At 35.1% G+C, this 26,491-nt stretch overlaps 1 protein-coding gene across 1 annotated transcript in view; it reads right to left on the bottom strand.

Moving 5' to 3' along the window:
* COG5 (component of oligomeric golgi complex 5) overlaps window positions 1–26,491 on the bottom strand; it is a 310,052-nt gene that overhangs the window by 63,140 nt on the left and 220,421 nt on the right. Inside the window, exons 11-12 of the mRNA XM_088018413.1 lie at window positions 19,879–19,960; window positions 3,614–3,818 (exon numbers count right to left, since the gene is read on the bottom strand). Of these exons, the coding sequence (XP_087874539.1) occupies window positions 3,614–3,818; window positions 19,879–19,960 (287 nt within the window). The remainder of the gene's footprint in view (window positions 1–3,613; window positions 3,819–19,878; window positions 19,961–26,491) is intronic.

Below are 26,491 nucleotides of genomic sequence, written 5' to 3'. Positions count from 1 at the left end.
ACAGCTGATTTGCTCCATCGTGTAATTTATGAAACCTGGCTTTTTTCTTTTCCCACCCTTTCTGGTCATCTAATGAGCCCTAGAGGTCACAGTGCTCTTGGCTCGTACATCATAATTCCATAGTTATCTCTTAACATTTCTCATTCAGTAAGTATTTCCCTCAGCACTATTTACTGAGAATACTATGTACCAGGCCTTGTTAAGTGCTGGGAAGATGTAGATTACAAGTACTTTACAATGCAGGGAAGAAATGTGCAGGTAAAGTGCTAACTATAGTGATTTCTAGAATAGGGGAAGATAAACTACAATGGGAACAGGGAGGACAGTATCTAAATCTGCCTGAGGCAATCCTCTATTGAAGACCATACCATCAATTTAAATGTCTTGCTATTTTTGCTCCTGTTATTTACTGACCTTAAGAAGCCTCTTTCCTCTTCTGCAGATATTTCAGTTCTGAATTATAAGTACTAACACTCCTCCTGTCTCTGAATCTGCACTAAGATCCTTGGTGACTACAATGTCAAAACTGATAACTTTCTGGGGTGCCTGGCTCAGCTGTTAAGTGTCTGCCTTCGGCTCAGGTCATGTTGGGCAGGAAGCCTGCTGCTCCCTCTCCCACTCCCCCTGCTCGTGTTCCCTCTCTTGCTGTGTCTCTCTGTCAAATAAATAAACAAAATCTTAAAAACAAACAGACAAACTGATAACTGTCCTAAAACCCATCCTGTTTGAGAAGTCTGCTCTTACTTTAGCTTTACTAAGGAGCTTCCATATTTGAATCATCATTTTGAACTACTCTTCTAAGATCTCCAAGCTTGAACACAACTTTTCGTATCCCCACTGTCCCCATCTCTTTCCCTCCTACAAATACTATTAAGTCTCTACAATTTGCCAGATAATTCCTGGGTGTGGGAAATACAGTAGAGAAGTCAAAATTCCCTGTCCTCTTAAACTTTACTAACGAGAAACTTAAGGTTGCTAATGAGAAAGACACACACAAAAATAAACACAAATTTTTTAAGTGTTTTAAATATGGAATATGAGAGTCATAAGTTTTAAGAGAAAAAGCAAGCAAGCCAGAAAGAATGTGTTCAGCTGTCTCTCTCTTTTTTTTTCATCCTATTTTGGATAGGATAAGGCAATGGCAGGTGACCAATACATTCTATACATATTTTATACAACTTCATTTTAAATCAGGTAAGGGAAAAAAAGGAGAAAATACGCATTTGTAGTATCTTTTATTATTTCCTCACTCTCTTTACTGGTGCTCTTTATTTGCGTGTACTTGAATTACCAACTGAGATGGCCTGGTTATGAGCCTGAAGAACTTCCTGTACTATTTCTTGCAAGTTAGGTCTGCTAGCAACAAATTCTCTCAGTTTTTGTTTATCTAGGTAAGTCTTTACTTCTCTTCATTACGAATAACAGCTTTATTGAATATAGGATTGTTGCTTCACAATTTCCTTCTTTGAGCACTTCGAGCCCACCACCTTCTGGTCTCCTTTGTTTCTGCTGAGAAGTCAGGTGTAAATCTTTTGGGGCTCCCTTATAAGTGATGAGTAGTTTTTCTTTGCCGGCTATCAAGATTTTCTCCTTGTCTTTCACTTTGAACACTTATACTATGATGTGTCTGTTTGTGGTCTTTATGAGTTAATCCTACTTGGAGTTTGTTGAGCTTCGTGGGTGTGTAGGTTGTTTTTCAATAAATTTGGGTAGTTTTCAGCCATTATGTCTTTGAATACTTTTTCTTCTTTCTCTCCTCTTATTGTGGCACTCCCATTACATGTGTGTTGGTATGTTTAATGATGCCACACATTTCTCTGAGGCTCTGTTCATTTTTTTAAAAAATTTCTTCCTATCTGCTTTTAGGCCTACATTAAGTTTAGTTTCCAGGTGGCTAATTTTATAAATGCCAGTTCAAATCTATTGTTGGGTCCCTCTAGCGATTTTTAAATTTTAGTGACAACTATTCAACTGCAGCATTTCCATTTGATTCTTTTTTTATAATTTTCATCTTTGTATTGATATTCTCCATTTGATGCAACATGGTCATCATATAGTCCTTTACTTAATCATGCTTTCTTTTACTTCTGTGAACATATTTCTAATGGCTAATTTGAAGTCTTATTCTAATAAATCTGATGTTTGGTCACTCTCACAGTCTCTGTTGCTTTTTTTTTCCCCTCAGTGTATGGGTCATACTGTTATATTTCTTTGTATGCTTCACTATTTTTGTTAGAAACTGGACATTTCAGATAATACATTATTGCAGCTCTGGGTACTAGATCTCCACACCTCTAGGGCTTGTTTAGTGACTGGCTAGATTATTTTAGTGAAGTCTATTTCTCCCCCACAGTGTGAAACCTTTGTCAGAGAGGCATAGCTTTGGGTATGCCCACAGTCACCCACAGAGAACAGTGGTACTGACAGGGTTCTGTCTCCTCTCTTTCCTGGACCACACTCCTTTTTAATTCTAAGGAAAGCACAAAATACAAAAGTTCTACCTCCTGGAGATAAACCACTATCACCATTTGCTGTGTATACTTCCAGACCTTTTTGGGGCCAAAATATGGATTTAAAAATAAAATTATGCCAAAAATAGAATGGTACTATATATTGTATTTTATATAATATTTAAAAAACTTATTAGATCTTTGTAGATCAAGAAATGAGTTCAGTTCTCTTGCCCTTCTTCCATTATCTTACCTAATTTCCATGTTTAGCATAAAAGAGTTATTGAAGAGAAAAATGTAGTCTCATTCTATCTTCCCAGCCTACAGCCATGCCATTTATTTTGCCAGAGAAAACTTCTACATCCTATATTTCACTAGCAAGGACTTCTTACTATGGTGGATACAATTTAAGTATTTAGAAAAAAACTGAAAGAGAAACATTTATATCCACCCAGCATCTTTTTTACAAGGTAGGTGATTAAGAATCTGCTGTTACCTGAGTCAGCCTTGTCACAGTAAATGATTCTATGTTTAAAGAAAATGTGCAAGCCAATCAATTGATTTGTGGTTCAAAGAGAAATCTGAAAATAATATTCTTTTTCAACTAAGGAGGAGAGTTGGCTGGCTTAAACTTACTGAGATGGTATACAGTTTTCCAAAGTTGCACCTAACTATGGCTACATATACTGTACTTTATGAGTAAGCTAAGAGATTTCAGGCTTAATTGTGACTACACTCAGTTTCTTCCTACCAGACTGAGAAGCTATCCCATCGTAAGATTTATTTCCCTTATAGTTCCTGAACACACCAGTTACTTTTATATCATATTTATGCCAGTGGTCCATCAATAATGATACTATCTGATGTAATTACAGGTATATTACCAATTAAAACATAGTGACCACATATGCTCATCTCTTAGCTTCTACTCACCCTACTTGGTGCTGTACTTTACATCAGATTCCAGTTAGGAACCAGGCTGCTCAACTAAGGATCAAGTCTGACTTCTTCATTTAAGTATTGCAAAGTCTTCTACAGTATACATATAAGTCATGATCATTACAAATATACAGAAGATTAGCATATTCCCATTTTCTAATTTATAATAAAAACAGAAGACAAAATCCTTATGACAACAAACAGATTTGATTAAACAAACATACTCATAATCTGGCTTTTTTAGTATGAATATGTCTTGTGTATCATCTTCCATGTGTTGTAGGTCAACATAGAGGTCTGTAGTTCCACTTGCATTAAACTTTCCTTGAATATTTTGGCTGTATTGTTGAAGACGCTTCCATAAGTCATTATAAAGACGTAATAATTTAGGGTATTCTCCTTCGAATGCCTGTTTCAAAAACATAGAAGCTGCCAAGCAAAATAACACGGATAAGAAAATAAAATAAAATGTGGCAAATAAATTTTCTTTTGTGTATGTTGATGCTACAAATAGCCAATACTAAAGGACAAACCAAAGATATATTCTAATGAGGCTTTTTAAAATAATGCTAGTAAAAGTAATTTTCCTCCTATTCACTGCATTCGATATGTGAAACACATATTCCGAAGCCTAATCTATAAGAAAACAGACAAATCAATAATTACAATTGAAGATTTCAATTCCTTCTCTCACAATAACTGATAAAACAAGTACACAGAAAATCAGTAAGCATACAGAAAATCTAAACAATACCCAAATTCACTTAATTGACGTTATATAATACTTCATCCAAAACAGCAAAGTACACATTTTGAAGTGGAATATCAAGATCAACAATATTTGATGCCATAAAACAGTCTGAATAGATGTAAAAACTTTCAAGTTATACAAAGCATGTTCTAGATTAGGAATCAGTAATAGAAAGAAATCTTTAAAAATCCTGGATAAATACCCAGAAGTAGAATTGCCAGATCATATGATAGTTCTATTTTTAATTTTTTTGAGGAACCTCCATATTTCCACAGTGGCTGCACCAATTTACATTCCCATCAACAGTGTACGAGGGTTCCTTTTTCTCCACATCCTAATCACTTGTTATTTTTTGGTTTTTTGATTCTAGTCATTCTGACAGATGTGAAGTAATAGCTCACTGTGGTTTTGATTTGCATTTCCCTGATGATTAATGATGCTGAGCATCTTTTCATGTACCTGTTGGTATGTCTTCTTTGGAAAAATGGCTATTCAGGTCCTCTGCCCATGTTTAATCAGGTTCTTTGTTTTTGTTTTTGGTGGAGTTTTTTTGGGTGCTGAGTTGTATGAGTTCTTTATATATATTGGATAGTAACCCTTACCAGATATATCATTTGCAAATATCCTCTTCCATTTAGAACTTTTTAAAACACAGAGAAGCCCTATTTAAGATAAGCAGACATTAAAATGCAACTTTTGAATGGAAAATTTGATCAAAGCTAAAACACTAAGTTTTGAATGGAGAATCAGACTTAAAAAAACAAAAACAAAAAACAACCACCTGAGGTTACCCCTTGTGCAAACTATATATCCGTATAATTAGGACAGAATAATTGCCTGCCTATATCTGGCTATAATCACTAGGAGGTTTCCTAATTGTGTTTTTCTATAATAGCAGCAACACAAAGTTACAGAATCCACCAACTGGGTATGAATTCTATCCTACAATCATCCCTTTTAACAGTAATATAAAGCACACATATTCTCTTCCAACCTAACTAGCTAATCTTGAATCCACTTACAATATGAAAATGACCACCCTTGTTATCTCACAGAAAAAAATAAAGGTCACCCAAAAAAAAAATCCCTTCAACTTCTTACCCTCCATCTGCCTATAAATGTTTCTAGTTTTCAGCTTTCTTCACAGAATCAAGTACGCCTTCCATAGAACACACACAACAGTCTGAGAATAACAGTAATAATACTACCATCAGTAACACGATTACTTAAAAGAGTTCATGGGCTTTTGGGGGGAATTCTCATTGTCCTTTCAATATATCCCAATAGGGCTAAAAAACCAATTACTATAAAGTAGTCAAATGAAAGAGTGCCTCTCCATGTGGTTTTGCCACCAACTGGACAAATATCTGCATTAAGATTTTCCATTTTACTTTTGATTTTTAGTTATTTCTTCTTTCATTTTCATTCCATTTTATAACTACATAAAATATTTATAGGACTTTGAAGTTAAATCTACACAACAAAGTAGGTTCAAAGAAGTCTAGCTTTTATCCCTGGTCTCCCTAATGTATTCTTCACAGATACCCTCTGGCTCCCCCACTCCTGCTATTGGTAATCATTTTCTGGATTTTATGGTTCATTCTTCCATTTCTTAAAAATATAAGCCAAAATGTATATTTATACCACTCCCTATCTTAGGTAAACAATAGTACCCTGCACACATATTTCTCCACTTTTTTAACTTATTGTATCTTGGAGATCGTTCCATAGTAGCATATAAAGCTATTCCTCATTCCTTTTTTTTGGCCTCTCATTCTTTTTAAATAGCTGCATGGCATTCCATTCTATAGACACATCACAGTTTGTTTAATCACCTAAGTGCTGAACACTTGGGCTACTTCTAGTATTTTTCTATTCCAAATAATGATCCAATGAATAGTCTTATGAATACGTCTTTTCATAATTTTGCTAATGTGTCTATGAAATAGATCCTTAGAAGCAGAATTACTGAGTAAAAAAGCAAATGCTTATATGACTTTCTTAGATACTATGAACTCCCCTCCAATAAAGTCTGTATTTGAATTCACAATGTGTGAGGACTGACATTTCTCCACAGGCTTATCAACAGAGTGTGTTTTTAAACTTTTTAAAATTTTTTTGCTCATTTGATAGATGAGAAATGGTGTCTCTATTTACTTTAATTTTGCATTTCTCGGTTCATGGGGGACACTGAACATCTTTTCCAAATAAAAGGTATTTACTTTTTTTTTTCTTTAGGGTTGTTGGTCTTTTTCATCTCATTTTAGCAGCTTTTTATATTAAGGATACTAGCTTCTTTTCTTTGATGTAAGTTATGTTTTTCAAGTTTGTCACTTGTCTTTTTATTTTGCTTAAGGTTTTTTCCTGCCATGTAAAATTTTTAATGTAATCAAATCATCAATCTTTTCATAATTGCTTCTAGATGTTAGATCAGTTAGAGAAGTTTTCCCTATTCCTAGCTTACTCACTAATGTTTTCTTCCAGCCCTTGAATGTTTCATAGTTTACATTTAATTCTTTGATCCATTTGGAATTTATCCTGATATTTGAGGTAAATTGGGGATTTTTTTCCTCTGAACTCTTTATTTCACTCCAATCTTCAATTCTGAGCACTTTATCCATTTCCGTAACTACTGGGTCACATTTACGCATTCAACAAATCCTCCTGGAGGATTTAATTAAATATCTTAGTCTCATGTTTGTTTTCTTCTTTTACCTCAATGAAAACTGCTTCATATTTTATAACTGATGACATACAATGTTCATTGCAAAGGATCAAATAAAGATATAAAGAAAAAGGTAAAAATTATTTGATATTCTATTATCCTATGATAATCATCCCAACATTTTTGTACCATCCTTTCATGTCCCTGTTTATCATACATACATACAAACTGTTGTTTTCTAAAAGTACTTCACATTAGGATTTCATTTAGCTTGTAAGTGCTTACTATTTTTTTAATGAAAGGTTGTTTTTTTTTCGGTTAAGTGTCTGAATCTTTTTTTTTTTAAGATTTTATTTATTTATTTGACGGAGAGAGACAGCAAGAGAGGGAACACAAGCAAAGGGAGCGGGAGAGGGAGAAGCAGGCTTCCCGCTGAGCAGGGAGCCCAACACAGGGCTTGATCCCAGGACCCTGGGATCATGACCTGAGCTGAAGGCAGACGCTCAATGACAGAGCCACCCAGACGCCCCACCGAAAAGTATTTTTATTTTTAGTTTTTCTCCTCAGATTTCCTCCTAATTCTTAAAGCCTTTAAATATTAATTTAACACTTTAGGCATCCATTTCAACAGAATGTCAAGTGTAATGAGCATGGTGCTTTGTGACAAGAATGTAATATGGAACAGAGGTATACAGACAAGCTTTTTCTAGAGCCTGGTGGAAGACACAGACAAGTAAGGAGGTGAGCCATTATGAAACAGTGGGATAATTACTAAAATTGGGGACATATAAGAGCTTTATGGGAGCAGACAGAGGATATCATACCCATATCTGAGCATGTGTATGGGTAGGGAGACATCAAGGAACACTTCATTTCTAAACTGAGATTGGGAAGACAAATAAGAGTTATCCAGATGAAGGGGAGGAAACAGACATGTGTTTCAGGTATTTGTACAACTGAGAAGAAGATGATTCAATCACAAACTGAAACTCCAGTACAGAGACAAAAAATTAGAAAGGAAAAAAAAATGAGCGCTGATAAGAAGGGACCAGAAAAGTCATGTTGGGAATGTATCCTGGGAGTAATGGGGGAAGAAGAGTGGAGGCAGACCAGGGCTCCCACCGTAACAATTAAAGAAGCCATATACATTTTTATAAATTCAAGTTTGTACCAAGCCGAGGACCTCTGCTAGAGAAGAAACTAGCAGAGCTTTTAGTGGTTCATGGGACTGGAGGAAAAATTTTGAAACTTAAGGACTCTCATCCCTAGTGTCCCATTTTAGATTTTACTTAGTTATGGACCTGCAAGGGAAGCTGGGGAACTAGGTCTAAAACTTCAAAGGGCAGAGGTAAACTATCCTTCCTTTCTGTGGAAACATATAGGAAACAAAGGCCAGCTGAGGGGAGAGAACATGCCACAAACACAAGCAGGTCTTCCTTCCCATGAAGACATTCACCGGATTCTGAAGTTTCATGAAGCAGAAGGCTAAAGAGCCTTGTCTGGAAACCTGTGAATGGCAGAGCTAGATCAAACTCTGGATTTCAGGGCTGAGGAGACAAAGACCCTCCAACCTCTCAATTAAAAGCCTGGGAGAAGTATGCCCAAGAAAAAGAAAAATTAGCGATAGACTGAGTCTTATTAATTGCAACTACCCTAATCCAACCCAGTCCTATAATGAATTGAAATGATCAACATACATATGTACAACTCGACTGCCAAAGGGGGAGAAAAAAGATCAGTAAAATGCTTCAGAATATGTGAATAAAATCTTATGAAGGAATAAGGCAGACCGTTCCATAGAAATGAACAGAACCTTTGAAAAACAGTATCTAAATAGCCTATAAATATGTGGAAAAAATGAATATCATTAATCATTAGGGAAATAAAATTAAGACTGCAATGTGATTTGACTAAATGCCCACCAGAATGGTTAAAGAAAAAAAAACACAAACAATACCAAGTGTTGACAAGGATATGAGAAAAAGTGGACTGCCAAGGAGAGTTTAAATTGGTGCAACATTTGAAAACTCTTCGGCAGTAACTATTCAAGCTGACCACATATAAACTCTATTACATACTATATTAGTTTCCATAGCTACTGTAACAAATTACCACAAATTTGGTGGTTTAATACAACATAAAATGTATTATCTTACAGATCTGGAGGTCAGAAGTACAAAATTGGCCTAAGCCAAAATCAAGTTATCAGCAGAGCTGTGTTCCTTCTGATTTTTTCCTTGACTTCTCCACCTGCCTCCACCGCTTGGCTTGTGGCCCCCTTCCAGCGACTGTATTACCAACTCCAGCTTCTGTCTCCATCACCACATCCCCTCCTCTGACTCTTCTGCCCCCCTCTTACCCTTCTAAAGGCATCTGTGACTATACTGGGCCCACCCGGGTGATCCAGGACAATCCTTCCATCTCAAGATCCTTAAATCACATCTGTAAAATCCCTTTTGCCATGTAAGGTAACACATGCAAATCTCTAGAAGGCATATAATTCTGTCTACTATGTGTACCTATTTTCCATTCCCAGTAAAAATGGACAGAATTGTCATAGTAACTACTTAAAATAGCTCAAAATGGGAAACAACCCAAATGCCCATCAATAATATGGTGGAACATTTTACAACGTTGAGAATGACCTACACACAACAATATAGAGGATTCTTGGAAACATGCTGAGCGAGAGACATCAGATGGCAAATGAAAGAGTACAAACTGGATAATTTTATCTGTATAAATATTTTTTAAAAAAATCTATGTCATTAGAAATGAGTGAATACTCTTTTATAGGAGAAGGGCAGGCAAAACTAGGAGACTTGAGGGGAGCTCCTGGGTCACATAATACTTTGTTTCTTGATCTTGATTCTGTTCTTCATCTTGGTTACACAGCTATATTAAGATTTGAAAAATTCATTTACGTGTATTATAATACTCATACTTTTTTCTTTATGAGTCTTATACTATAATAAATGATATTTTAAGAGTAATCAGGGGGTGCCTGGGTGGCTCAGTCGATTAAGTGTCCAACTCTTGATTTCAGCACAGGTTGTGATCTCAGGGTCGAGGGACCAGGCCCCATGTTGGGCTCCTTGTTCAGCGCAGTGTCTGCTTGTCCCTCTCCCTCTGCCTCTCCCCCACCACCACCTGCTCACGTGCTCTATCTCTAAAATAAATAAATAAAATCTTAAAAAAAAAAAAAAAGAGTAGGGCGCCTGGGTGGCTCAGTTGGTTAAGCGACTGCCTTCGGCTCAGGTCATGATCCTGGAGTCCCGGGATCGAGTCCCACATCGGGCTCCCTGCTTGGCAGGGAGTCTGCTTCTCCCTCTGACCCTCTTCCCTCTAGTGCTCTCTATCTCTCATTCTCTCTCTCTCAAATAAATAAAATCTTAAAAAAAAAAAAAAGAGTAACAGGGAGTCAATGAAAACTTTTTAATCTTTTTAAATTTATTTTTACTTTTTCAGTTTTATTGAGATATAATTGACTTATAACATTGTATTAGTTCAAGGTGTACAATATAATGACCTGATATATGTATTGGTTTTATTGGTTATGTGTATAACCAATCAAAGATTTTTATCAGAGAATTACATGATCAAATTGTCCCTGCAAAGAAAGTCTCCAAAAACTTATTTGATGGCTAAGACTCACCTTCCTCTAGGTTCTTTAAAATTCTAGTACTTTCTTAAAAAAAGACTCAAGTTCTCAACAGTTATTCCTCTTTTTGAGCAAACTCCAAGTTTTTGTCTTTATATGCTAAACATAGGGTACTTAGGATGGTACCCTATAAACCCATTAGAACTCTACAGTGAAGGAGTGCTTCAATCGCAGGGATCAAAATTCTAAAAGGTACTTTAAATGAAGGTGGGAGATGTATCTCCTAAATATATATTTTTAAGTTGTACATTAACTTTTAAGAAATGTATCACAATATCATTTAACATGCACATTATTCTAACATTAAAAAAATCGACATAAAAGAATGTACTAATAATTCATACAGGTTGCTTATCCCCCTACTTCTCAGGACAACTAGATATCATTATATTTTTTAAGAAGTAAAGAAAATGGGTTTTAGCATACATGTCAAGTATTAAAGCTTTCTAAATCTTAGAACATATGTATCTCCTCAGTGTTTCTCTTACTCACAGTTGGTTTTCCAAAGCACTACAGATATATACCACATAGCTCTCTTAATTGTATGAATCATCTCCTTGAAGTTGTGTAAGAGTTTTGAGAGAATGATACTGTACAAAGGGTTTAAACAATTTTTAAAGATTTACTTGCCAGAATATTTCAAACATATTTCAAAAAATGGTTTTTGTTAAGTTCTTAAGCTTTTCTAAGAGGGCATTGGCATTTTTTCTTACTTGATTCCTTCCTCTTTTCCTTTCTTCCTTCCAGTAAACAAGAACTTATTGAAGTCTTACTGTGTGCCAGTTACTTTTCTGGCTATTGAAAATACTGCCATGATCAAAACAGTATTTTGTGTCTTATGGAGATTATATTCTAGGGGGGTGGGGGAAGGGGATCCAGACATGATAAATAAATAATATGGTATATTAGCAAGTGATAAGAGCTATGATGAAAAATAGGGCAAAGTAAGGGGGATGAGACATTCTGGGAAAATCATCAGATAAAAAAGAATTATGTTCTAATTTTAAAGAGCTTAAAATGGTAATGTTTATCTTGTTGTGTTTTTTTTTTTTACTAAGACTTAAAAAATATATATATCCTAACCCAACAAGGCTGGTCAACAAATACTATTACCTAGAAACTACAATATAAAAGTAACAGACATAAAGCTTAGAAGTCATTTTGGAAATAACTATCACCTATAGATAATTAAAGCAGCAGATAGCCTATAGAAGCTGTTTTGAATTTTCAAGGTGACAAGTTCAAGCCCCTTTCCTTTTTTTTTATCAATTTTATTTTTTATTTTTAAAGATTTTATTTATTTGACAGAGAGAGACACAGCGGGAGAGGGAACACAAGCAGGGGAGTGGGAGAGGGAGAAGCCGGCTTCCCGCTGAGCAGGGAGCCCAACGTGGGGCTGGATCCCAGGACCCTGTGATTATGACCTGAGCCGAAGGCAGACGCTTAACGACTGAACCACCCAGGCGCCCCAAGCCCCTTTCCTTTTTAATAAAGTAAATTCATTGTCTTGGGTTATATTTTATTATACCTAGTAGAACTTCTTTTTACTAAGCATGAACATTTATAATCAGAAAGAACATGTTCCTAACTAGGAAAATTTCCCTTTAGATATTTTCTGCCAAAATATTACTTACTTAGACAATCTGTTACATTGTGTATAATCTTCAACTCTGCAGATGGTTGCATTCCTTAATATTGCCTGTCTATAATTTTAAGAAGTACTACAGTACACTTTCAGGGACTGTATGTGCTATATAAATGGAAGGTGCTTTACAAACAACTTGCTTTGAAGTTCTCCCAAAGGAAGTTATTAAAGTAATAATGCTATCAGAAGTAAGAAACTACTCTGAATGTGAAATATTAATGGAATTTTCTGTCCCAAAATATTCTATTTCCTCTCAGTAGCTTCTTCGACTACACAAGCTAGATAGGTCACGTAATGTAAGAACTGAAAAACATCTCCTGGATTTGGTAATTAAAAGGGTAGGTCACTTCTTACTTTAATGAGAACAATTTCAATAGAAGGGTGGCAGACCATTGAAAAGTGCAAACAAAAAAGTGCAAACTACTCTTTTGAGAAGTTTGGATAAAAAGAGAAGAGATCAAATAGTAACTAAAGAGGTACTCTCTAGTTTTGTTTTAGTTTTTACTAGATTAGAGCGCCTTGGATAGGTTTCCTACCTGAGGGGAAGAAATCAAAAGAAAATGAGAAACACAAGACAGAACGAAGAGACCTATGAATGGTGTTACTTTGAGCAAAGGGTAAACAAAGCAGGCAGGGGGCCAACAGTGAATGGGTAGCTCTGAAGAATAAGACTGTCACCTCACACTCAGAGATCCACAGGGAGAAAATAAGGCTTTTCTTTAGAGGGAAGGTACAGGATACTGAAAGTGTTTCCTAATGACACTAACTGTCTTGATGACCCAGGAGATAAGGCTGGTCACTGAGAGTAAGTAGAATGGGAAAGAGGAGAGCATGTGAAGAACATGAAAGACTTGTAATGGTTAAGAACAATGAGAAAGCAGATGACCAAAGAGAAGTAAATGACAGTACCATTAAATATACACATACCATAAACTATTTTGAAATGTGCTTTTAATCATTACTCTTAAAACTAGATGAGGTACTCCTGATTTTGGTCAAGGTAGACTAACAGGGACCAGAATTAAACTCCTATCTGAAACAACCAGAAAAACAACAGACAAAATATATGAAATGGTTTTTAAAACACCATGCATTAAAGGATAGCATGTAATAAAAGACAGTGATCCTTGATAGGAAATAAATGAGGTGAATGCTATGACCACCCCCAGTGTCATTGGAGACTCACTAACAAGTCACAATAGCTCAGTTTTCTAGCCCTGCTCACAGGTGCTGCTTGCTACCAGAAGCTAAGGCAGGATGGAAGAAGCCACAGCTCCAAACAAGCCCGCATGATCCAATTTTTGACCAGTTTGATCCAGTTTAGACACTGTGCTAACCCTCCAGATGATCTCATCTAACTGTAATAACAAAAAAACACACCTAACAGCCTATGACCCATCCAACTGTGCCAACTTAGGGGAAGAAAAGAGGTGGTGCTCTTGATTCTGAAGCCTCCTCCTGGGAAAACCCCCCCTGTTAACTTGCTTACCAGCCCCTTAATTACCCTAACCCCATAAAACCTAATTGGGGAGAAGGTGCCTTTAGAGCATGAGCTCCCCTTCTCCATTCTCTGGCCATTGAATAAATTATGTGGTTGCCATCAAATACCGTATTGTTATTTGACTATTTGGCAAAAGGTATTGAGTAGGGAAAGAACCTACCACTTCGGTAACATCAGCTCATTTCCTACCAGGGGATTCCAGGCTACGTACGGCACTGGAAAGGGGAAGAGACTCCTCTCCCCCTACTGTCCCCAAGACCAGGAAAACTGAAGCAACTAGAATTCATGGGACAGAATACCAGAGAGAAGAGAGCTGCTCAAAAAAGATTCTGCAGAAATCTGCAAATGGTCCACTGTGAGTACTCAGCAAAACACTACTCAGCATATGTGTGTGAGAAAAGTTCCAGAGTCTGGGAGAAGAAACCACGCAGGGATTAGAAAGAATACACCTGTTACTCACATAAGACCGGGAAGTGTGCCTGTTCCTGACAGCCAGGTTGGAAAACCTTTTAATCCAGAATATTTGGTAGAGTCCTAAGAAAAGCAGTGCCTCAGGAGTGGAAAATAATTAGCTCTAGACTAAACACTGCTCAGGTTTTGCTAATAAATCTTAAAAGCAAGACTCAAAAAAACCAAATTGTGGGCGCCTGGGTGGCTCAGTTGGTTAAGCGAGGGCCTTCGGCTCAGGTCATGATCCTGGAGTCCTGGGATCGAGTCCTGCATCGGGCTCCCTGCTCAGCAGGGAGTCTGCTTCTCCCTCTGACCCTCCCCCCTCTCATGTGCTCTCTCTCACTCATTCTCTCTCACATAAATAAATAAAATCTTAAAAAAAAAGTTAAAAAAAAAAAACCAAATTGTTTCTAAGTAACTTGACAGTATCTAAGAACAAGAATATTTACAGGAAGATAAAAGTGTCAGTATCAAACACTGTAAAATTCATGTCTGATACCCAATCAAAAATTATTAGACATGCAGAAAAATAGGAAAAAACTATCCATAAGAAAATTCAATCAGATCCACAATTGACAGAGATGACCGAACTAGCAGACAAGAACATTACCTTTGTAGCCTCATCTCCACTCAATATCTGTGATTTGTTGTCATGAAGTTTACCTTATTCAATTTCTACTAAAAATGTGCTAAATCAACCAATAATAAATAATATTGGAAGGTGCAATTGGTTAAAGGTTTGAAATTTTTCAAGCATGCTAAAGGTAATGTTTTTGATACATTCCTGCCATTGAGAGAAGGAATATTCAAAATAGAAACCAAATTTACACACTACAGAAAGAAAAGAAAATGCTGACTAATAACAACTCCAAGATTTCAAAAAAGATTTTTAAGTACATTTAAAAAAATATTTATTATTAGAGAGAGAGAGAGGATGTGCGTGTGCACGCATGAGCGGGGAGAAGAGCAGAGGGAGAGAAAGAAGCTCAAGCAGACTCCCTGCTGAGCATAGACGCCCCCTCCCCCGCAACACAGGGCTCGATCTCATGGCCCTGAGATCATGACCTGAGCTGAAATCAAGAGTTGGACAGACACTTAACTGAGCCACCCAGGTGCCCTAAGTACATTTTTAATAAATGCTTAAAAAACAGATATCCTGCAACAGCCAAAAATGAGCTTTTAACATTAGTTTTCTTTTATTCTATCTAAAACTGAGGTTTTAATCAATTTTGTAATTATGCTTATATATTTTGTGGGTAAATTTACATCTTTGTATTTTCTTTCTGGTATATTAGTAAATGTATTCCATTAAACGTAATTGCTTATTATGTGAGACGTTAAATATTAAAGAAAACTTCGTGGTGATTATTGTTTTCATGAAAACCCATTACTTTCATACATGGTGTGAGAAACTACTGAAAGTCTGTATTTACATAATATTACATCTGAATATTTGAATAATTAAAAATAATCCATGAATTTTAAATTTCAAATGAACACATCAATCTCAAAATGCTCATTTAGTGAGAAAACTGTTAACAAATACTGAGTCGAAGGTATAGATAGATAGATGCTATTCTGCTATTCTTTTAACTTTTCTATATGTTTGGAAAAATAATAAGGTGGCATGCAGATAAAATACTACTTATAAATTTGCAGGATAAACAAATTAGAAAAGGAAGGGTTAAACCAATAATCTAAACTTAACCTTGTTAAACAAGAAAATGAGCATATCAAACCCAAAGCAAAGCAAATAAACAATAAACACAAGAACAGAAAACAGTGAAAATTGAAAATAAAAAAGAAAAATCAATGAAACCAAATGTTGGTTTCTGATAAGATAAATAAAATTAATAAACCTCTAGTTGTAATTATTAGGAAAAAAAGAAGAAACTAATGATATCAGCAATAAAGAACATCACATCATATTCCACATACATTCAAAGGGTAATAAGGAAGCATTATAAGCAAATTTATGCCAATAAATTAAAAAAATTCAATGAACTGGAAAAATTCTTTGGAAGACAAACTACCAAAGCTTACCCAAGAAGAAATAAATGGAATAATCCTTTATCTAAGAAAAAAGTTGAATTTGTAGTTAAAATCTTCCCACCAAGAAAATTCCAGGCCCAGATGACTTCCTTGGTGAATTCTACCAAAATTTAAAGAGGAATAATGTCAATTTTACATAAACTGCTTGAGAAAATTGAACAGGACGGAATACTTCTCCACTTATTCTCTGAGGTTAGCATTACCCTGACCCACACTGGATAAAGACATTAAGAAAACTAAACAATATTTTGCAAACACACATATAAAGAGGATAATATATCATGACCATGCGGGGCTTATCTGAGAACGCAAGGTACTAACATACTAAAGTAACTATATCCATTTGATTGTCTAAATGGATGCAGAAAAGCACTATAAAAAGTTAACAATAGTATAAAAAAAACTCTCAAAAAACTAGAAATGGAAGGGAACTTCCTCAACCTAATTAATGGCATCACTAAAAAACCTGCTGTTAAGATATTAAAGGTGGACTGAATGCTTCCTAAGATTAGAAACAAGGCAGAAACCACTTCAATTCTACACTACTGGAGGTGGTAACAAAAAAAAAAAAAAAAAAAGAAAGAAAGAAAGGAAACCAGAATGGAAAAGAAGTGAAACTGCCTTTATTTACAAACTATATGATCATCAATATAGAATATGCTAAAAAATCTCCAAAAACTACTAGACTAATAAGTATGGGTAGCAAAGTCAAAGATTCATGGTCAGTAAATAAAAATCAACTGTATTTCTATATTCTAGCAATGAATACTTGTAAATTAAAATTTTAAAAATACCATTTACAACAGCATCAAAATATATGAAATAGTAATAAATTTAAGAAAAGATTTGCTAGACCTGCACACTAAAAACTATAAGAGCACATATTGACATGAGAAAATTTTAAAAGACCTAGATCAATGGGATATTACACTCATGGATCAGAAGACTCAATACTGTTAAGATGTGAATTTATCACAAAATGATCTGTAGATTCATCATGTAATCCAAGTCTAAGGGAACATTTTTATAGGAACAACAACCTGATTCTGAAATATATATGGAAATGCAAAGAGCCTAGAATAACCAAAATTATTTTGCTAAATGAAATAACATAGAAGAATTTACACTTTGGTGATTACAAACATACAGATGCAAAAAAAAAAACAAAAAACAAAAAACAAAACAAAACAAAAACCCAGAAAAAAAGAACTCCAGAAATAGTCTTACACAGATATACCCACATGATTTTCTACAAGAGTGTCAGGGCAGTCAAAGGTGCAGTATAATCTTTTAGATCTATATTCAAAGAAATAACTGTAGCCTTTATATCTCACACCATATACACAGATTAACTTCAAATGAACTTAGTAAAACTTCTGGAATAAAATATAGGGGGAGATACATGTGGCCTTGTGTTAGACAAAGATTTCTTAGGTCAAAAAGAAAAAGGAAATTATAAAAGAAAAAGTGTAAGTTTGACTCTCTCAAAATTAACTTTTATCATTTGGAAGGCACTGTTAAGGAAATGAGAAGGCAAACTACAGACAAAAGAAATATGCAAAACACACACCTAAGAAAGGACTGTGGATCTAGAATATATAAAGATCTCTTAAGACTCAATAATAAGAGAACAAGCAATAAACTAAAAAATAAAAATAAAAAGCCAATTAATTTTGACAAACACGTGACCAAAGAAGATATGCAGATGCCTAATGAGCATGTGAAAACATGGGTTATCATTAGTCTTTAAGCTAGTGGAAGTTAAAACCACAATGAAAATCCACTACACACTCATAAGAATGGCTAAAATTAAAAACCACTGACAATACCATGGATCAATAAGGATGTAGAGCAACTGTAGTTATGAAATATTGCTAATGGGAATGCAAAATGGTACATCATCTTGGAAAATAGTTTAGCAGTTATTTACAAAGTTAAATATGTACTCATCAAATGATCAGGCAATTCCACTCATATATTTACCCGAGAATGAACATACATCTACAAAAGACTTCGATGTGAACAACTGCAGTAGCTTTACTTGTAATAACCCAAAGCTGTAATATCCCAGTTGTCTCCCATCTGGGGAATGGATAAACAAACTGCCGTATATCCTATATAATGGAATACTAATCAGCAATAAAAAGGGAACTTTGATATATGCAACATGATGAATCTTACAATAATTATGCTGATACAAAAGAACACAGCCTGTGTGATACGAGTTTTACAAAAATCTAGGAAAAGCTAACTTACACTGACAGACAGCTGATGATTACTTGCCAGACGCCAAGAGTTGGGAGTAGGTGATTACAAAAGTACATGTGGGAAATCTGGGGGGTGATGGAAATATTCTATATCTTAATTGTGGTGGTGGGGAAAAGGATAAAAAATAACTGTCAAAACTCATAGAATTTTCTGCTTATAATTGGTAAATTTTACTGTATATAAATTATATCTCAAAAAAGCTGACCAAAATAGATACATAATGCAGGGAGATGCACAGTATTCTTGGAGTAGTGTAATTTGCAGAAGTAAATGGAGTGAATCAGTTCTAAATACACCCTCTGCTTAAGCTCTGTTTGGCCACACATGAATGAAGGTGTCCTCTGTGGTCACTGCCTTGCTGCATATTTCCTTAGAAACAGTAGTAGGGTGGCAGGGGTGCCTGGGTGGCTCAGTCAGTTAAGCATCTGACTCTTGATTTCAGCTCAGGTCATGATCTCAGGGTTGTGAGATCAAACTCTGATTCAGGCTCTCACTGGGCATAGAGCCTATGAGATTGAGCCCTTCGTGGGGCTCCATGCTGGGTGTGGAGCCTGGTTAAGATTCTCTCTCCTCTCCCTCTGTACCTCCCCACTCCTCCCTCCCTCCCTCTCTCTCTCTCAAAAAGAAAAAAAAATAGTAGGGAGGCAGGTAGTGTACTTTATTCAACTCTGGACTGCCAGTGACTAAATAATGTTTATATCTACTACATACTTTCAGTAACATTTGTAAATAAGAATTTACATACAAACTCCTAAAACCCTTTTTACATTCATTGATTAGGCAGGCAGTGCCATTATTTCATGACCAAAAAAAAAAATTAACAAATCCTGGAGATCATGTTTGAATAAACAACTTTTAATTCATGAGACAGGTATTTTCTTTAAGATTTTATTTATTTATTTGAGAGAGAGAGACAAAGAGTGAGAGAGAGAACACAAGCAGGCGGAGGATGGAGAAGGAGGGAGAGGGAGAAGCGGACTCCCTGCTCAGCAGGGAGCCTGAAGCAGGGCACCATCCCAGACCTGAGCCTAAGGCAGACCCTTAATCAACTGAGCCACCCAGGTGCCCATGATGAAGGTATTTCTTCTGTTCATTCATCAAATCCTCATTTTTAATAATAAGGAAATAACTATTAAGTCTTGTATTTTAGTATCTTTTAGTTAGAAAATAATTCTATAAGCATCAACTAAATTCTTCAACATCAACTGCTTTACACCCTTTACATAGGAAAACTTCAGAGTTCCTCTATGTTTGAATTATGGAGAATTAACTCATTCTTCTGGAGAATTTTATCCCACATACTAATTATAAAAAACATAAAAAATTAACTTATTGTTTCTAAAACTAAATATATGGCCAGTATAAGAAATGACAATTAGCCAATGAGTTTTAAAAAGATGTGTATTATAAAGCAAAAAAGCAAAACTTCTTGACATTACATCTTAAAGCACATGGAAAACTTTGAAATGAAACTGCAAAATAAATAGCATACTTACAATCTGTTGCCATGCGAAATTGAGAAGAAAGTGCTTGAGTAACTGAATTCCAAAAAGTGTACAAAAGTTCAGATTGTCCATCCTGTGACCCAAAAAAGGGGATGTATTCATTAATTATTAAAAACTGTAATGGATAGGATATAACATTAAAAATTTATTAAAAATGTATTTAAATGAAATCTTCTAACACATCTAATTATTAAACAATGGAATTAAGTAACTAGAAATGTATAGATGACTCAAATTATGTTTCATGTTCTCATGTACAAGTAATCAGTCATCATCCTCTGCTTCCTACTAGTTGTGTGAGCTTGGGCAAGTTGTTTAATCATTCTGAGCCTCCTTCCATCTGTAAAATGGTAATGATAACAGTACTGCATTTTATTGCAGTATTATTATAAGAATTAAAAAGTTTACAAAAAGTAGTGTCGGGACAGTCCCTGATATATAATAAGCCCTCAGTGAATTTAGTTATTATTATAATTATTACCATCTTCCTTACATATATAGAAGGCAATTGTGTGACCATAAGAAAATGATGAACAAAGCAAGCTAGACCAGAATGATCACCAGAGTATAATTCACCAATTACAAGAGAGAACTGCCTAAAGTATAAATACAGTTAAAAGGTTTTTTTAAAGATGTATTTATTTATTGAGAGAGAGAGAGAGAGAGAGAGTATGAGTGGGGGAAGAGCAGAGGCAGGGAATCTTTCAAGCAGACCCCCTTCTGAGTGAGGAGCTGACTCCGGCTGGATCCCACAGCCCATGAGATCATGAACTAGGCTGAAACCAAGAGTCAGATGCTTAACCAATTAAGCCACCCAGGTGCCCCCAGTTAAAAAAATTTTTTAAAGTCACAGGAATTACTACTATTCAGCACAATACTTCATTCAATTTTGAATAAATGTTGTAGAAAGCAATCACTAAAAAGAAAAGAGAAATATTAGTTCAAGTATCATTTGTTAAAACAAGATAAAATACTTTAATACTGTTAAACCAGAATCACACTGTTAGATATTTTACCAAGTACTTTTAAGGTATTTCTACATGTGTGGTACACAATATCAAATTGCCAATATTCTATGTTTGAAGTATGAAAATGACAATTCACATTCTTAGCCCCAATAACAATAAAATACACCTAATATTCAAATATGTCATAAAAATGAGAAAATTCTAATTGTTTTATTTTGGACTTTCAACAAATAAAATTCCAATTTTCAAGGTTATAAAAGAAAAAGTGACCAATGAAAAGTACTGATTTCTCATTTTTATACCTACGCACACATACTTCTGTTTTCATTATTTGTTTCTTTAATAAATCTTTTGCTTTGAATTCAACTGAGTACTGTATGCCATAAAAAAGGCAAATCAAATTGTTCACTTCTTACACAGTGATCAGAAAATAAGATTCAGAGTCCTAAGATTTTATGTGATATGTGTATTGCATATCATGCATCTTAAAGGAAATGTTTTCATATTAAAAAACTTTTATAATATACCACATTAACAGAATGAAGGACAAAAAGCAAGTGATCATCTCAACTGATGCACACTAAAGCACTGGACAAAATTCAACACCCTTTAATGATAAAATCACTCAAAAAGCTAGGAACAGAAATTACCTCAACATAATAAAGGCCATATATGAAAAGTCCAGTAAGAACAGCAAAATGGTGAAAAACTGAAAGCTTTTCCTCTGGATAAAGAAAATCTGATGACTATATATCTAATTCTACACACACATACATACCTTAGGGAAGAAAACTTGGATCAGTCTTGCTTAAGAATACAAATACAAAATTCTCAGATATGAAAGCAAATTGATTTCAACAGGTATTAAAATAATTATTTGAATAATCTAAACAAGTAGGATTTATGTCCCCAATGTAAATATTATTTAGTATTAGGAAACCTATTAATATAATAACTTAATGTCTCCAATAAGGAAATCTACAGAATAATTTAGCTGAGTGAATTCAAGGTAATTAATACTCTTTAATAAAATACTTAATACGCAATCATATTTTTAAAAAATTCATAGAAAATGATGCATAAAATGGTGGTAAAAAAAAAAAACACAAAAATTAGGGGTGCCTGACTGGCTCAGTTGGTAGAATTGGTAGAACATGTGACTCTTGATCTTGGGGTTGTGGTTCGAGCCCCATGTTGGGTGTAGAGATTACTTAAGAAAAAATACAGTATTTTCTATCTTAACTATTTTTAAGTGTACAGTAGTATTAACCTTATGTATCTCATTGTACAAGAGGCCTCCAGAACTTTTTCATCTTGCAAAACTGAAAGGCTATACCTACTAAACCCTTCATTTTCCCCCGCAGCTCCTACCAACCCCCTATCCTGCCTACTTTCATTTTCTAAGCTTAACTACTTTAGTATACCTTATGTAAGTGGAACCATGTCTTTTTGAATGGTTTATTTATCACAATGTCCTCAAGTTTCACCCATGTTGTAGCACGTGACAGGATTTCCTTCTTTCTTAAGGCTGTGTGTGTGTGTGTGTGTGTGTGATATTCTCTTTATCCATTCATCCATCGATGGACACTAGGATTGTATCTATCTTTTGGCTATTATGAATAATGGTGCAATGCACATGGGTGAGCAGATACCTCTTCCAGATCCTGTTTTCAATTCTTTTGGATATATGTCTCCAGGAGTGAGACTGCTGGATCACATGGTAATTCTATTTTTAAATTTCTGAGGAACTTTCCATGCTATTTTTCTCAGCAGCTGTATCATTCTACATTCTCCTCAACAGTGCACAAGGGTACCAATGTCTCCATATCCTCACCAATACACTGTTCTTTGATGAATGCAAGGTGACATCTCATTATTTTGATTTGCATCTCCTGATGGATGACTAGTGAGGCTGAGCCTTTGGAGAAATGTCTATTCAAGTCCTATTTACACATTTTTTAATACAGTATTTTTGTTGTTGTCATTGAGTTGTGGGAATTCTTTACATATTCTGGACACCAATCCCTTAACTGATATATGACTTACAAGTATTTTCTCCCATTCTGTATGTGGCATTTTCATTCCTTTGTCACACAGAGTTTTTTTTTTTTTTTTTTTTAAGATTTTATTTATTTATTTGACAGATAGGGACACAGCGAGAGAGGGAACACAAGCAGGGGGAGTAGGAGAGGGAGAAGCAGGCCTCCCGTGGAGCAGGAAACCTGATGTGGGGCTGTCACACAGAGTTCTGAAGTTTGATGTAGTCCCATTGGTCTATTTTTGCTTTTGTTGCCTGTGATTTTGATGTCTTATGCACGAAATCACTGCCAAATCCAATTTCATGAAGCTTTCTCCTATGTTTTCTTTTAGGAGTCTTATAATTTTAGGTTTTACATTTAGGATTTTAATTCATTTTGAATTAATTTTTGTATATGGTGTAAGGTAAGGGTGACTTTTTTTCTTTTGTGCAAGGATAGCTAGTTCTTCACAGCACCATTTGTTGAAGAGACTAGTGACAGATAATTTGTGTGACCTTCTTTATTCTATATACTATTACTTGTTTTATCTGAAGTTAATACTATCACTATTGCTTTCACTTGAGAAATGTTTGTCACTCCATTTATTTTTATTCTATATTGTTTGCTTTTGATGTGATGTCTTATAAATAACACATATGTTAATTTTATTTTTAAATATAATTTTTGTCTTTTAATAAGAAATTACAAACCAAGTATGTTTACCTACTAGTTGTTCTTGCTTTTATCATTTCATTTTATGCTTTCTTTGTATTTCCTTTTTCTGTGTTTGTTCTGTGGATTATTTTTGTTTGCTTTTATCTTCCCCAGAGGTTTTTTTCCTTGTATTTCTTTCAGATGTGTCATTATTCCTACAATTAACCATAAATTCCTTTGAGGTAAATCATCTTTTGTAATTCCATAGAACTACTGAAACAGATTTCTAGAAGCAGCAAAAATTCTTCAAGGCTTTCGAGAATTGTCAAAATAAACAAGAAAATTCTAATTCCTTGACACACTCTTTTGAAAGAAAACACTGAGTCCCAAATAATCTGGCTACTTCTTCCTTCTTAGTGACAAGTCACTCAACACTTGAAATCCATGAAGTATATACTTTTAATCAGAGAACCCAGACAAACCTTGGCTAAGATAATGACATTTTCTGAATGTGCATTATGGAATAGGCACTATGGGATGTTATCTCATTTAAACCTTAAAACAACCCCTGAAATGTAAACTCTAGAACAGCAAAGGCACCATTTTTGTCTGTTTTACCACTGTAATTTCAGCATTGAGAACGTGACCCAGACATAAAAGACACAATAAATATTTATTGAGCGGATGAAAAAAAATCTCAAAAGAAGGCATTCTTAGTCCCTTTCTAGAGAGAAAACAAAAGCTCAAAAAGATAAGGTGACCTGCTTAGAATTAAATAGAAAGTAGCAGAACTGGGATTTGATCTAAGGTCTGTTTGATATATAAAAATATTATTCTTCCTTAATTTGACTTATGAAGCCTTTATGACTTGATTTTCTCAGCCTATTTTTCCTGTTTCACACCACTGAGGTCAAAGATTCAACCACACTCAAATACTTTCAGGTTCTTGAAGGTTCTTTCGTAGCCTCTCTTAGTTAGCAGCTTTTAAAACCTGCACCTTCTTTCAGAGTTCAGTTTAGGTGTTTCCTCTCTTGGTTGCCCTAGGTTCGACACACTCTGTTATATACTTCTATAGCATCCCATATTCCCCATCATACTGATATTTTCCTATGTGAGTAAAGGAACAGAGTAGTGGGTAAGAGGAACTCTGGAGCCAGAATACTGAGGTTCAAATCCAGACCTTACCACTGACTGTGACTGAGGATAAGTTAATTTCTTTATACTTCAGTATCCTCACCTATTAAATGGAAACCGATTTCATACATTTATCATGAAGATTAAATGGGTTAATTCTGATGAAGTGTTTAGGAAGTACTACATAAATATTTGTCATCACTGTTAATACTCTTTGTAATATATAATCAAAATAACTAATATGCCTCACTCTATCTCTAGTGACTGCTGCATAGTACTATCTACTATTGTGATGTTTACTTTTATGAGTCAACTTGACCGGCTATGGGGTGCCCCAGGTATTTGGTCTACATACTTCTGGTGTGTTTGTCAGGGGATTTCTGGATGAGTTTAACAGTTGACTGGGTAGAATGAGTGAAGCAGAAAGCCCTTCCTAATGTGGGTGGGCCTCATCCAATCAGTTGGAGGCCTAGGAGATCAAAAAAGGCTAAGAGAGAATTCCTTCTGCCTGACTTTCTTCAAGCTGGAATATCAGTTTTATGACTCAAACTGAAAGAGTGGCTCTTGGGTCCTCAGCCTGCGGACCTTTGGGCCAGAACTACACTATTGGCTCTCCTGGGTCTCAAGCCTTTGGATTCAGAGTGGAACTATACCATCAGTTCTCCTGGGTCTCCAGCTTCCTGACTGAGATGTTGGGACTTATAAGCCTCCAAAATGGTGTGAGTCAGTTCTTTAGAATAAATCTTTCTCTCTATATATAATATATAGATCTTACTGATTCTGTTTCCTTGGAGAACCTTTATACAACTGTTGAAAAAAATTAATCAATCAGCCAACCAATCAGTCAAGTCCAAAGACTTGTCATACTAAGGGCTAGAGTCAGTTACCATAGATGTATACTAAAAAGCACACACAGTTGTTGGAACAAGAAAGGACAGCTTCAGAAAGATAAAAGATGAGGAGGCAGATTCAGACAGATTGGAAAAGTTTAGAAGATAATAATGAAAATGTAGATTTGGGGGTAGGATATTACATCAAAGAGTTTATATATATATATATATATGCTTCTGTATATGATGTGCACATACACACACACATATATATTATATAATTCTGCCAAAATGTAAAGAGATGTCAGCTTTATTTATCAAAGAATTATCAAAAGTTTTGTCAAAGCCACAATATATTACAAATATACCTGCAAAAAATAAGAAAACATAAAGATACATAAAAAATCATTTTACTTACACTTTTAAACCAAATTAGCATGTCATATAATTGCTCCTAAGTATGTTGAAAGAAAATTAATTCTACTAGATTTTAATAATTCAACTAGATTTCAACTGTAAGGATATTTGATATTAATCTATTTATAATCTACATCCAATACTGTCTTACTCTCTTAGTCTATTTGGGCTGCTGTAACAAAAATGCCATAAACTGGGTGACTTATAAACAACACAAATGTTTTTCTCACAGTTCTAGAGGCAGGAAGTCCAAGATCATAGTCCTGGCAGATTGAGCGTCTAGTGAGGACCTTGTTCCTTATAAATGGCTGTTTTCACTGTAACCTTAAATGGTAGAAGGGAGGAGCTAGTTCTCTGCAGTCTCTTTATTGTGAAGGCTCTACCCTTAGGACCTAATCACCTCCTAAAGGCCCCACCTCCTAATAGCATTGCCTTGGGGGTTAGGATTTCAACATATGAATTCTATGGGAATAGAAACATTCTGACCACAGCACTTTCACCAAGTTCAATGCAATCATGTTATCAGATCATTTTTGGGAAATGTCTGCAACTTAAAAAAAACTCTTGGCTTAGTTTCTTAGTA

Source organism: Eumetopias jubatus, unplaced genomic scaffold, assembly GCF_037043125.1.
Source record: "Eumetopias jubatus isolate StellerSeaLion01/CBP00866 unplaced genomic scaffold, mEumJub1_p1.0 scaffold_14, whole genome shotgun sequence".
NCBI classification, from domain to species: domain Eukaryota; kingdom Metazoa; phylum Chordata; class Mammalia; order Carnivora; family Otariidae; genus Eumetopias; species Eumetopias jubatus.
Note: the sequence above shows the minus strand (reverse complement) of the source record. Positions and strands in the feature narration are given on the sequence as shown.